The following is a 13,752-nucleotide window of genomic DNA, read 5'->3' on the forward strand; positions in this document are numbered from 1 at the left end:
CTTAAAATCTGATTTTTACTTAAGTAACCATAATCCAATGTCTGTCAATATATGGCCTTAGTCAAAATTAGAGCATACAACAAGGCATAATAAAAATACATTTAAACTTTTCATCTGACAGCCTCAGCGCTCTTCACAAACATGAATTTAGTTCCAGAATACTCCTTTGGTATTTCTTTTTGTCAAGCAAACTAAGGCAGAGAAATTAAGTGACTTGCCCAATATCTCAGAGTTATTAGCAGCTCTTCAAATAAAATCTGAAGGTCCTAGTTTCTCTGCTTCGCTTTAACAGCTATGAGAATGCAATTATGGCTCTTCTAACTATACTTCGCTCATTGGACTGTACTCAAAAATTGATGTAGTTTTTCCCATAAATATTTTATTTTGTAGAACAATGGTAGTCCCTGTTAGTCACTGTTTTGTTATAAAATAGCTTAAAGGTTTTATCTTTACAAAGTGGCATTAGCTACATTCTTATGGGAAGTCCCATACAAATTAATAGGGATCTACAGAAATTCTTTAAAAAAAAAAACACACCCTATAGACGGTAAAGAAAACTTCAATTTTTTATTGACGTATAGAAGATGGGCTATTCCGTAATTATCTGTATTATGGCAGCACCAGAGGCACCAAACCAAGATGGTTGTCTCACTGTACAGTGCCTAGAGCAATCACACAGTAAGGGATAGGGGAAGGGACTAAGATCTTACAATTTAACTAGTGAAGACAAAGGGAAGGACAAAGGGTTGAGATATATGGACAGAATGACGGTTGGCAAAAGCCATGCTAGTGCCATGATTTGCTTTCTGGTTTTGTGGCATGTTTTTTAAACGAATTATAGAATCGGAGATAGAACTGGGGAAAGCAGGAGGAGGAGGTGTTAGCGAGAGCAACAGTGAGAAAGGAAGGGAAAAAGGGCATTGGATGTGTAGAGAAGAGAGGCAGTAGGGAAGAAGACATGGGAGCAAACAGCCAGCCACCAAATAGAAAATAATGTTCTGAGTCTAAACTGAAGGCACAGTGATGACAACAGCAGCATCCAAAGTGCTGTAATGGTCCAGGAATGAGGTGGGCATCTCTTACTGGAGAGTTCAAAGACAGAAGGGACCATTATAATAATTTAATCTCATCTCCTGCATAACACAGGCCCTAGAATTCCTATATCAAGCCCATAACTTCTGGCTAAACTAGAGCATCGCTTTTAGAAAGACATTGATTTAAAGACTTCAAGTGATGGACAAGCCACCACATTCCTAGGTAAATTGTTCCAACTGCTTAGTGCCCTTTACTAAAAATAATTGTGCCTTACTTTTTGCCTGAACTTGTCTAGCTTCAGCTTTCAACCACTGGATTTCATGGTGCCTTTTCCTTAAGAGATCAAGTAACCCGCTACTATCAAATCTTTTCGCAGGTATCTCCAGACTGATCAAGTCACCTCTCAATCTTCTTTGAGCTTCTTTAGTTTCATATTAAAATAGGTTTCCAGACATCTAATCATTCTTGCAGCTCTTTTCTGAATCCTTTCCAGTCTGTCAGCATCATTTTGTAACTGTAGCCCCCCAGAACTAGACACTATTATAGTAATTATCTCACCAATGCCATACACGGTGGTGCCAACATAGCTCTATATCTACTGCTTACACAGCCAAGGACAGCATTTGCTCTGTAAACCACCACATTGTATTTTCATCTCACGATCAACTGGCTATTCACCATAAACCCTACATCTTTTTCTGAGTAATTGCTTTCCAAAATACAGTCCCCCTTACCCCATTCTTTAAGTGTGGCCTACACCCATGGTTCCTAAATGTAACCTTGCACTTAGCTGAATTAACACGGGTGTTGTTCAAGTGAGCCCAGCTTACCATGGGTTACGGATCGCTCTCTAGAACGGTACTGTCATCATTTACCCCTTCCAATTTTTGGATTATCTGCAATTTTTACCAGCAATGTTTTTATGTTATCTTCCAGATCAACAAATTCTGAATAGCATCAGGCCAAGAACAGATCCTTGGCACCCCCACTAAAAACCACTCCCATTGAATGAGGATTCCCTATTTATAATTACTTCTTAAGATTTAACAGGCAGTTTTTAAGCCATTGAATATGTGCTGCATTGATTTGGTATAGTGCTAATTTAATTATTGGAGTGTTATGTAGTAATAAATCAAATGCCTTAAAGAAGTCTAATTATACTATGTCACTGTTGCCTTTGCCACCAAATTTATAATCTCATGAAAAAAATTGAGTTTGACAAGATCCATTTTCCATAAAAACGTTTTGATTGCCAGAATTATGCCTCCATCCTTTAATCCTTTACTGATTACATCCCACACAAGCCATTCCACTATTTTGCTGACGAAAAATGTCCAGCTGATAGGCCTATATTTGCTTGGATCATCATCATTTTACCCCTTTTAAAAACTGCCACAACAACATTAGCTTGGTTAAACAGCTAAATCAATAGTTCACAAAGCTCCTCGGCCAATTCTTTTATTACTCCTGGATGCAAGTTATTCAATCCTGCAGATATGAAAGTGTTTACTTTTAGCAACTTCTGCCAGAATAGAAAACATTTAATTATCACTGTGAGCTGTGATAGTCTTCCAGCTTCTGCCCAAACACAGAACAGAAATATATGTTGAACTCATCTGCTTTCCTTCTGCACCATTATTAATAATTTTACCATCCCTATCTAATAACAGATCTAAAACTTTGCAAGAGTTTCTTTTGTGCCTCATATTTTAAAAATTCCTTCTTATTGTCTTTAATCCTACTGGCCATATTTTTATTGATATCTTTAGCTTCCCTCAACAACTGACTGCATTTAATGACTGCTAGTTTATAGCCATTGTGATCAGCTTCCCCTTTTTACTTTGCTGTTTTCCTTTCCTAACCAGGAAGTTTGTTTTTAAAACCAACAAAGTATTTTGTGTGATTGCTGCACTGTTGTTCTGGGCGCAATTACTAAACTCCCAAACATCGTTCACATTGACTGGGAGGAAAGAGGTACACAAAACAACTTCAATATCAGGAAATTAGCTCTTTTAAAGCACCAAGTATATATTACTGGTCAGGACTACATCTCTCTCACATGCACGCATGCATGCGCACACACCTCTCAGAACACTGTACATTTACTAATTTAAAATAATTTTAAATTTGACAGCAAATCCTTTAAACAGTAAGGCCCAGATCCACAAAGGTACTTAGACAATCCCTAGGATTAGACAGCTAAATCTGGTTTTCAGTCACCACTGTAATCCACAAAACCCTTGTTCAGCCACCACCTAACTCTGTAGGTGCTTAAACTCACTCCCTGCTTAAGTTTTTCCAGTAGAAGTTTTCTAGGTGCCTAAGTTTCTGTCTCTGGACATAGGCATCTGGATGCTTAGAGTGAAGCATCAGTGTACATCTCCTTTCTAACCCCCAGCACAATCTACAAACTAGGAGAAGATGGGCCTCCGCCTTCCTAGCTCACCCATGGGGCCCTATCCCATAGGTGTGCTTAGAAGCTCCCTATCAGATAGAGTCCCATTCAAAACTGCCGTCCCTAGCTATTCTGGGGCCCTACGCAGACCCCTGTGGGGGGTGGGCAGGCCCCAGGCCTCCGCGGGGAGGGGGAGGGAGGCTTGGGGGACAGAGGAGAACCACCCCCCAGCACTCACCTGTGGCACGGCTGGGTCTGTACTTCCCGCCGCCAGTGAGTGCAGCCCCGGCCATGCTGCAGAGCTCAGGGGAGTGGGGGCGGGGCTGGGGTGGAGCAGGGGTGGGGACCCTGGGAAAGAGCCAGCACAGGGGCTGGAGCAGCACGCAGCTGTGCAGGGCCCCAGGAAATTTGGGGCCACAAATTTCCTGGGGCCCTGCACAGCTGCATACTTTTGCGTATGGGTAAGGACAGGCCTGAGAACAGGAGGATGAGGTGGGAGGGTGGAGACAATCACCTTATAAATTTTAGCCAGGTGGTTAGAGCAGTGGTTTTCAAACTGCGGGTCGCGATCTAGTATTGGGTCATGGAATTTAAGGCACTGGATCATGGCAGCTCTGGTCAGCACTGCCGACTGGGCCATTAAAAGTCCCGTCAGTGGTGCTGCCCAGCTAAGGGAGGCTAGTCCCTACCTGCTGGCATCACGCTGCACCCTAGGAGTGGCCAGCAGCAGGTCCAGCTCCTAGGCGGGGGGGCCACAGGGATCTGTGCACTGCCCTGCCCCGAGCACCAGCTCCGCACTCCCGGGGTGGTGCCTGCTGGCAAGAGCCGCAGAGCCACTTGCGTGCCTCTGCCTAGGAGCCAAACCTGCTGCTGGCCACTTCCGGGACGCAGCACCATCCGCTGTGCCAGAACAGGCAGGAAGCCGGCCTTAGCACCCCTGCTGCGCCGCTGACCAGCAACTGCCCAAAGTAAGCCCATCCCCCAACCCCCTGCCCCAAACCCGGAGCCTCCTCCTGCATCCAGCTCAGAGCCTGCACCCCCAACCCAGAGCCCTGACCCCCTCCAACACCCCAAACCCCTCATCTGCAGCTCTGTTGGGTCACGGGCATCAAACATTTTCTTCAACTGGGTCGCCAGAAAGAGAAGTTTGGAAACCACTGGGTTAGAGCACTCTCCTGAGAGGTGAGGGAGACTGCCATTCAAACCTTCTTCCTCTAGCTCAAGTTGAGGGGGGAATTGAACCTGTGGTCTCCTATATCCCAAGGGCAGTGCTCTAACCACTGAGCTAAAAGTTGTAATGTGGGCAGCATTTCCTCCTCTCCCCACCCCCATTTTGCGTGGCTTGAGGCAGGTACCTTACTCATTTTCACAAGAAATTATTTAGGCACTGAAGTTGCCTGACCCCAGGAGAGGGGTTTCCCAGTTGTGGGTTACAAGCAGACAGGCACCTCCTGGCAGCCTGGATTTCGATGTCTAACTCCACGAGAGGGGCAGGGCTTAGGAAATACACCTCTTGTCAGCATCTCCCACCATGGGCTAGCTTAGGCGGCTCTCTGCCTAGCATGATAGCTTTTGTGGATCACATTCTAAGGGACCTGTCTCTCCCCATGTATTGTATAGGGAGCCAGGTACTTAACAGGGCTTTATGGATCACATTGTTGTTCCAATAATTTTCTAGATGCCCAAGAGTTAGACCTTGTGACACTAAGCCCTTGTCTACACTGGGTGGGGAGGGGAAATTGATCTAAGTTACGCAACTTTAGCTACATGAATAACATAGCTGAAGTCGACATACTTAGATCGACTTACTGTGGTGTCTTCACTATGGTGAGTTTACTGCTGTCGCTCCCCCGTCAACTCTGCCTGTGCCTCTCGCGGCACTGGAGTACAAGAGTCGACAGGAAAGGGCTCGGGGGTCGATTTATCATCACCATTTAGACTAGACGCGATAATCGATCTCCGCTGGATCGATCACTGCCCACCGATTGGGCGGGTAGTGTAGATATACCCTAGGTGATGCAATGCCTAAGTCCCTTTGTAGATCCTGGCCAAATCTGTGACGTTCCCCTCTTCACCCCCAGTTACATAGACACAAGTTTTAAAATTGCCAGCCATGCAAACTCAGCCAGGGCTCTGAAAGTCAAAACAGGATTACTTCCTTCTGATCTTCTATCACCAATAATAAACATTCCACAGGGCAACTAAGGCTTGAAATCACACCTGTGTAATGCCAGTGATGGTTAGTGGGTTTGAAGAGCGAAAAGTGGGAGCATAATTTGCAAGCAACAGTTGCACAGGTCTCACTGAGGATATGGCCTGCAGAAACAACAAAAACCATTCAGCACAGGAAAACAACCTGCTACTTTGACTCTCATAGCCAGCACAAATAGCAAATACCCTTGAAATATAAGTGAAGATAAGACATAGGTGTCTAAATAAAGATTATGACATTATACACACACACACAATATATATATATATATATATACACACACACACACACACACACAGAGCAGAAAAATATAACCATAAATGAGTTCCACCAATTATTATTTAAAAATTATAGCTGTTCTCTGCATACAATAGCTTTGACAAAACACCTTACTACTTTCAGCCCCGACTTGTAACTTGCAACAATGGTGCCTGATGAAATGTTATACTTGGGGCTGGTCTACACTGGGAACTTGCATCCAAAATCTACACCCCTGAGACAGGTAACTAGGCTGACCTAACCCTTGGTGTAGACAGAGCTAGATGAACAGGAGAATTCCTCCATTGATTCTTGACCTATCTACTGCTTCTCGGGGAGGTGAATTACCTATTGCAATGGGAGAACCTCTCCTGTTGGCGTAAGTAATGTCTACACTGAAGCTCTACAGCAGCACAGCTTCAGCTCTGCTGCTGTAGTGTTTTAAGCATAGACATACCCTCAGTTTCCTTTAAACATGAAGTTGGATGCCCATTAGTTGTCAAGATATTGTGGCTGGTAAAAGGATAAACAGCAGCTAGTGGAATCCTGCTAATCTTCCCTCTCAGGTCTGGTTTCATCTTAGTTTGCTTTAGTGGTCAAATGCTGATCCTTCCGATCAAACTGATCTGTGTTTGAGGTTTGGTTCTGGGTACTTCCCATTTGGGTACTTCTTATGGCTCCTGGGCAATCCTGCTATCCTACTGGTTACTGGATTCCTTTTTAAGCTTGGGAGCAGCTTTGTCCTTCCTGCATGACTGGAATATGCGATAACTTTCTTTAACTGAGAGTTCCAGCCTCTCCTTGTTGTATAGCATTAGTAAAGTCATAAAGGCTCATCTGTCACACTTAGAACCACTATCAAATACAAAGAGCACCCCAGAAGCTCAATGTGTTTTAGCTTTCTAGTCTGAGTGCCAAGAAGCCTTCAGACATAACCAACATTGTCTGTTACTTAGATGAGTTTGCTTTAGCTGCTCTGTTATATCGAGGTCACAAGTTCTAATGATCTCCTCACCTGTCTATTCCTTATTCTCATCATAAACCACCACCACTGCTATTTTAGAGAGTCTCCTGATATTTAAAAAAAAAAGCAAAGTATGTTCCTATAAACTGGATAAAATTACCATGACTTGCCCCACTTCAGGTCAAAATAACCAAGGAAAAATGACAAAGGCCAACTGACCTTAGGTAGCTTTTCAAGATTAGTTTATGAAGTAACTCATTACAGACATGTTCTTATAGAAGACCACCCCGCCTCAGTTATCAGAAGGCACTCAAATTTCAGAAAGTATCTTGTATTGACATGTCAATCCTTTTATTTCAAAATTTAGAGAATGTGCTCCTACAAATTAGCTTAAAAACACTCAATCTCAGCACCACTGGAATATCAAAACAAATGAGAGAGACAGGATTTAGCTTAAGCAATGATTCTTCAAATACTTCTAACCAAGAGTAATATTATATAATAGAACTTCAGAGTTATAAACTGACCGGTCAACTACACACCTCATTTGAAACCAGAAGTATGCAATCAGGCAGCAGCAGGGGTGAGGTGGGGTGACAAATAGTACTGTGTTAAATGTAAGCCACTAAAAAAAATAAAGGGAAAGTTTAAAGAAGTATTTGACAAGGTAAGGAAACTGTTTCTGTGCTTGTTTCATTTAAATTAAGATGGTTAAAAGCAGCATTTTTCTTCTGCATAGTAAAGTTTCAAAGTTGTATGAAGTCAATGTTCAGTTGTAAGCTTATGAAAGAAGCATAATGTTTTACAACCGTTTCAGAGTTATGAACAACCTCTGTTCCAGAAGGGTTTGTAACTGAGGGTCTACTTACATGTGAATACTCCCATTAAATTCAACGGGGCTACTCATCAAGGCAGCAATGATGGAACTGTCATTTCAATATAACTGTTATACCATCATCATGGCTTCCCTTAGAGATATTAAACACATAAAGCAAATACAAGATGCATGGGAATAAACACTGATTTTTTGCATCAACATGAGCTTTAATACATAATTTAAAAGGTAAAAGTTAGATACGTTAAATTAAATTAGTTAAAAGTAAATTTCACTATATATAAATAAGTGACTTCATATTTGGTTTCAAAAGTACATTATAAAACACTAAATGCTTAAGATTTTATTCCTATTGCTTTTTAAGCTTGTTTGTAACACCTCCTTATAGGCTTCTTTCTCTTAAATTTGCTGTGCACATCAAACAGACATTGGATCTCTCCAGTAGGCATCCACTCATTGCCACAGGACTGCAGCAGGACAGCTCTGCTTTTCTGTCAAAATGGCTTTTTAATTTCTTGTTCAGAAGCTTTGAAAAATAACTCTGCTTGGACCACGCAGGCCATTCAGCACTAGGCTGTGCAAAGCTAAAGCAGGGGAAGTTTCAGGCCTAACAAGTGCCAAGGAGGATAAATGGATCTAGGTCAGGGTTTCTCAAACTGGGGGTTAGGACCCCTCAGGTGGTCATGAGATTACATGGGGGGGGGGGTCACAAGCTGTCAGCCTTCACCCCAAACCCTGCTTTGCCTCCTGCATTTATAATAGTGTTAATTATATTTTAAAAAGTGTTTTTAATTGATAAGGGGGGGGTCGCACTCAGAGGCTTGCTATGTGAAAGGGGTCACCAGTACAAAAGTTTGAGAACCACTGATCTAGGTGCTCTCAGAATGAAGCAGAAGCTTCAGGGGTCATCAGCTGAAGGCAATAAAGTCAGTGGAACCACAAACTCGCCTTGCAGGGGGACCTGCCAGAGGGATCCCGCAGCTTGTGTGCGGGGACAGTCAGCCAGAAACAGGCCCCAGCCCAGCAGCCCCCGCAGGGCGCTGACTCCAGCCTCCTCTCCTAGGCAGGTGCGTGGTGGCCTGGGGCGTGGGAGCGAGGCGGTACCTTTTGGGGATCCTGAGTCTGGCCGAGCCGCTCTTTCAGATACAAGACCCTCGGCACCACGCTCGCAGCCTCTGCCATAGCAAAGCCCTGCAGCGCCCAGGCACCCGGCCCAGCTGCCACGCGCCCGCGCAGCTCCGAGCTCTCGGCGGGCCGCACTTGCCCCCCGGCGGCGCCTCTTATAGCAGCGCCCTGAGCGCCACAGCCCGGCCGGGCCCGTCCCTCCTCGCTTGCTGGCGGGGCGGAGCTCTGAGCTGCGCCTCTGCCCGGAGCCGGGCTCTGCCCTGCAGCCCGCGCCGCGCGGAGCCCGGCTTGCTGGTCCCTGCCCTCACGGCTTGTTGAGCCCGCCCGTCAGTGCCGCCGCTTTCCACCCTCTCTCCCTGGGGGCGCCCCTTCCTCCCCGTCCAGCCTTTCCCCTGGGTCCCACCCCCTCTCCCGGCATGTCCCTTCTCCCCCACCCACTTCGTCCGCCGTGAGCTGCTTGAGAACCAATGATTTGTATTGCCAAGCCCCTCGTGGTTGTTGGCGGTGCAGTTGTAGCCCGGTGGGTGCCAGGATCAGAGAAGGGCAGGTGGGGGACAGCGGGGCATAGCTTTGGAATTGGACCAACTTCTGTGTGGGGAGAGAGCCGGAGGTGAAAGTGGCCCCGTACCGGCCGGTACAGCATACCGGTAAGAAAGTGGCCATCAGTACAGGCCGGTACACAGCCCACGTTAAAGTGCTACCGTGACAGCACTTTAAGCACCATACCGGCAGGGCGGCTGATGCGGGGAGGGGAGGCGGGCAAAAGGGGCAGCTGGTCCAGGTCCCTGGGCCCTTTAAATCACTACCGGAGCCCTGGGCAGCACAGGCCAGGCAGCGCTGTAGGGCTGGCTGGAGAAGTCTAGCCCCAGCCCCGCCCCTTCCACCCAAGAGCCTGCCCCCTTCAGGGGGTCCAGAGCGGCCCCTCTCCTACCTTGCCCAGGACCCCAGCTGCCCTGCATACCAGTAAGTCCTTTAAGTTACTTTTCACCCCTGGAGAGAGCCAAGCTTTGGAGCCTGTACAGAGCTGAGCTGCGCAGCCTGTCTCTCGCCCCCAACTTGGGCCAATCAAAGCTATGACCTCCAGCACCTTGTCTCTCCCACAATCTAATGAAACATGTTCAGGAAAACTCAGCTCTGTTGATGTGGACAAAATAAAACCAACAACGTTTTCACCCAGCTCCAGTTTATCTTTTCTCCAGCTTGGAGGATAAGAGCCCTCATGGACACTCCCAACCCCTTGTTAATTTTGGGCTCCCTTGTTCTGCTCTCTTGGTTAAGTCTGAGAGTCTCTAAGCAGCCCATATTCCTCCCATCTCTTCCCTTATGCTGCCCAGTGACTGGGTTAGGGGTTCTTCCCGTATTGTTTCTGTTTGGGGAGCAGACATGAAGAAGGCAAATCCTTTGCTTGTCTTTTTCTCCCCACCCACCACCACCATCATCATCACTGTGGCAGGCCCACCCAGTGCTTAATTCTTGCCAGGTCTTGCCAGGGCTGGCACCGCTAGGCTTGGCAGTTCATAGCCCCAGCACCTCTGGGCTTGCTGCATCAGTTAAAAATGTAAAAAAAATGGCTTCAGCCCTAGCATTTAATTGATTGAGCTCCAACACCCCTTTCATTACAAATTAAGCACTCGCAAGCTCCTCTCCCTGGCAGGGTTTATATCCAGGCAGTGGTGGAGGATGCCCTGGTTGCTCTTGCTACCACCACCACCAGAGCCGGTTCCAGGGTTTTTGCTGCCCCAAGCAGCAAAAAGAAGAAAGAAAAAAAAAAGCTGCAATCATGATCTGCGGCATTTCGGTGGCAGCTCTACCACCGCCACTTCAGTCTTCGGCAGCAATTCGGCGGCTGGTCCTTCACTCCGAGAGGGAGTGAGGGACTTGCTGCTGAAGAGCCGGACGTGCCGCCCCTCTCCGTTGGCCGCCCCAAGCACCTGCTTGCTGGGCTGGTGCCTGGAGCCGGCCCTGACCACCAACAAAGCAGACCCTGCCCCTTCCACCAGCCATTGAAACCCCTAGGAAGCTTTGAAGACACCATGATTTCACAGACACTGATTTGTAGGTGCCATCAGTGCTTAATTTGTAATGATAGAGGTGCTGGAGCTCAAGCAATTAAATGCTAGGGCTCAAGCAATTTTTTTACATTCATCAGTGATGCAACAATGCAGAGGTGCTGGGGCTATGAACTGCCAAACCTTGCGGTCACAGGGCTCAGCCCTGGAAAGCTCTGGCACAAATTAAGCTCTGGGTGCAGTTAATAATTCATGTAGTCCTACAACATGCAGCATTGTGGAAGGGTGACGTAGTGGATAGGGCACTGGACTCGAGAGCAGGGTTCAATTCTGGACTCAGCCACATACTTTCTGTGTGACCTTGCTTAACCTACTCTACACCTCCGTTACCCTTTAGTGAAATGAGGATAAGGTTTCTCTACTTCACAGGAATAGTGAGGACAAAAATCCATTAGGAGCTATGGTGATAAGGGCTATATAAGTACCTAGATAGAGAGAGGGAATGTGGTGGTCAATTATTTTTGTAATATTCTCATCATCATGAAGTTTGCTGTAGTGTCTCCCTATGATAGCATTCTAGGTTCTCACTAAACAGCAAAACTCCTCTAGTAGAGGGTGCTAGAAAGGACAAGTCCAGATATGTCCAAAAATATTATTATTATTCTATAGCAAACACAGGTGCTTCCCAGATAATATGAAAGGACATGATCCCTACTTGGAAGACCTTACGATCTTTAAACATGACATGAGAGGTGAAGGAGAATAAAGGTGACACACAGTAGGGTAGGGGATGGGGAGTAAGATGAGAGTTGCAGCAATACAGTAGTACAGCTACTCATTTTAGGCATTTGTCCTTATTGGTGGCTCTGTTAAGCATTTTTTTAGTATCTTATTTATTTTTTTAATTTTTATATAACAGGCCAGATCCTGTCCAACATTAAGATTATCTAGCTGGCCATTGGAGAATCCTCCCTGCCTATTACAATCCTCAGGTGGCGTGGCATAGAGTTGTTGTAGTGAGTACTACTGTCTGGCATGGCATGAACGATGGGGGCTTGAGGAAGGGATGTGGCTGGAAGTTCCTTATGCCCCAGTGACGCTGTGGCACTGCACCCCATATTATTCATACAAATATTGTTATGATGTGAATATGGCATAACTAAAACATGTTTCATGCAAGATGGGTCATGTGAGTATCATTGGAAAGGATATGATCCACTGAATGTGATTATCCAATTTGTATGCATGTATCATTTCTGTATCTGAGGTTAGGAATATTGACTATGTAACAATTACAACTGTGTGTGTATTTGGGGGAACGCCCACCAGACGGTAGGCTATCATCCTCAGTGGGCCATTATGAAGAACAATAAGACTTGGAAGATACTAATCTCCCACCTTCCTGAGAAGCTCACTGGATTTCTGCTTTGACACTACAGGGTCAGGTGATCGGGTCACCTGGTATTAGACGTCCATCTGAGGCTTTCAGTGTTTTTCCATTAAGAGGGGGGTGAGGGGTCACATTGGGAAACAAAAGATTCCTGCCTTATGTAAATTCTAATTAAGGCTGGTAAGTAAGGCAATCAGGACTCTTCTCCATTGCCTCCCAGTCCAAGAAGGAAGATTGCTAAAAACAACTGAAGGGAAGGGGAAAGGCAAGGGCTGAGTCCAGGATGAGACAGGGGTCCAGTCTGTAAAGAGAAATAACTGGAACTCTAAGCTACAGAAGCTCTGCAACCTGCCTAAAACAGGTTTGAGAAATTTAGGGTGAGAAATTACACTTTGTAACCTGTTTCTTGAGTGTATTAAGCTTAGTTTGTGTGTTTTGTTTTATTTTCTCAGTAATCTGTTTTGTTCTGTTTGCGATCCCTTATAATCACTTAAAATTTACCTTTTGTAGTTAATAAACTTATTTCTTGTTTATTTCAAAACCCAGGTTTTGCAATTCATATCTGGGGAGAGCAAAAAGCTGTGCATATCTCTCTCCACATTGAGGGAGAGGGTGAATTTTTATGAGCTTGCGCTGTGCAGATCTTCTATACAGCACAAGACAATATTATTTTTGGTTTATACCCCAAAGGATGTGTGCACATGAGTGGCTATTCTCCTAGCTAAGTCCTCCCACACAGAGCTGATTTCAGTCTGTGTCTGCATCTGGGTGTGGCCTTACCTGTGTGTGTGCTGGAGAAGGCTTGAGAGCCTAGCACACCAAGAATAGGGTGAGGAAACCCAGATCGGTGGAAAGGGCAGGCTCAGTGAGACCCCAGCACATCAGGTGGCACCCTGGATGGGGGGGGGGGTCCAACCCATCACAGACCCCCATCTGCAGAAGGCCACAGCCACTGTTTACCAGGCTGCAGCCTGGTGGATGGACAATTCAGGAATAGTTAGTCATAAAAGGCACTTTGCACTTGCACTTCCACCCGTCTCACTCCTTCAAGTACCGCTCAGCCACAGCTGAGGATCTGGTCCACTCAACAGATTTTACTCACTTATTGTGGGTATCACGGAATAAGAGAATTTTCTGAAAATAGTAGTGACTTGACATATTGGTGGAAATGCATGCCCCTATAGGAATCTATGTGTGATGAAGAGTAAATGCTTTACTTTATTTTACCTATTTTTCTTAAATAAGCAGTGCATTGTTTAACAAGCAGATGTAATTAGGGTTTGTCTTTTGAAGTGTGTTGGGGGGGAAATCTACACCTTGTGCCAAAATGTCTTGGAAAGGCTCTGTTCTTAGGGTCGGAAGAGTAAAACCATGAAGTCCAACAATACATCGGTGCCAAGGTCACAAGAATGGATGAGGAGTTTCTCTCATAAGAGGTGCTACAGATGATGGACTGGAACCAATGTTGGCGTTGGAAGTCCTGTGCATTTACTAATACTAGGGTATAACGACCTGCTGTTATAAGGTGT

At 45.7% G+C, this 13,752-nt stretch overlaps 1 protein-coding gene across 2 annotated transcripts in view; it reads right to left on the minus strand.

Moving 5' to 3' along the window:
- Positions 1–9,016, minus strand: part of LOC128835073 (elongin-A-like) — a 53,448-nt gene extending 44,432 nt beyond the window's left edge. The window contains exon 1 of one of the 2 annotated variants that reach the window (XM_054024421.1): positions 8,804–9,016. In XM_054024421.1, the coding sequence (XP_053880396.1) occupies positions 8,804–8,881 (78 nt within the window). In that variant the 5' untranslated portion in view covers positions 8,882–9,016. The remainder of the gene's footprint in view (positions 1–8,803) is intronic. The other variant, XM_054024419.1, reaches the window with a different exon arrangement.
- Between the last annotated feature and the right edge of the window lie 4,736 nt (positions 9,017–13,752).

Source organism: Malaclemys terrapin, chromosome 3 (genome assembly GCF_027887155.1).
Source record: "Malaclemys terrapin pileata isolate rMalTer1 chromosome 3, rMalTer1.hap1, whole genome shotgun sequence".
NCBI lineage: Eukaryota > Metazoa > Chordata > Testudines > Emydidae > Malaclemys > Malaclemys terrapin.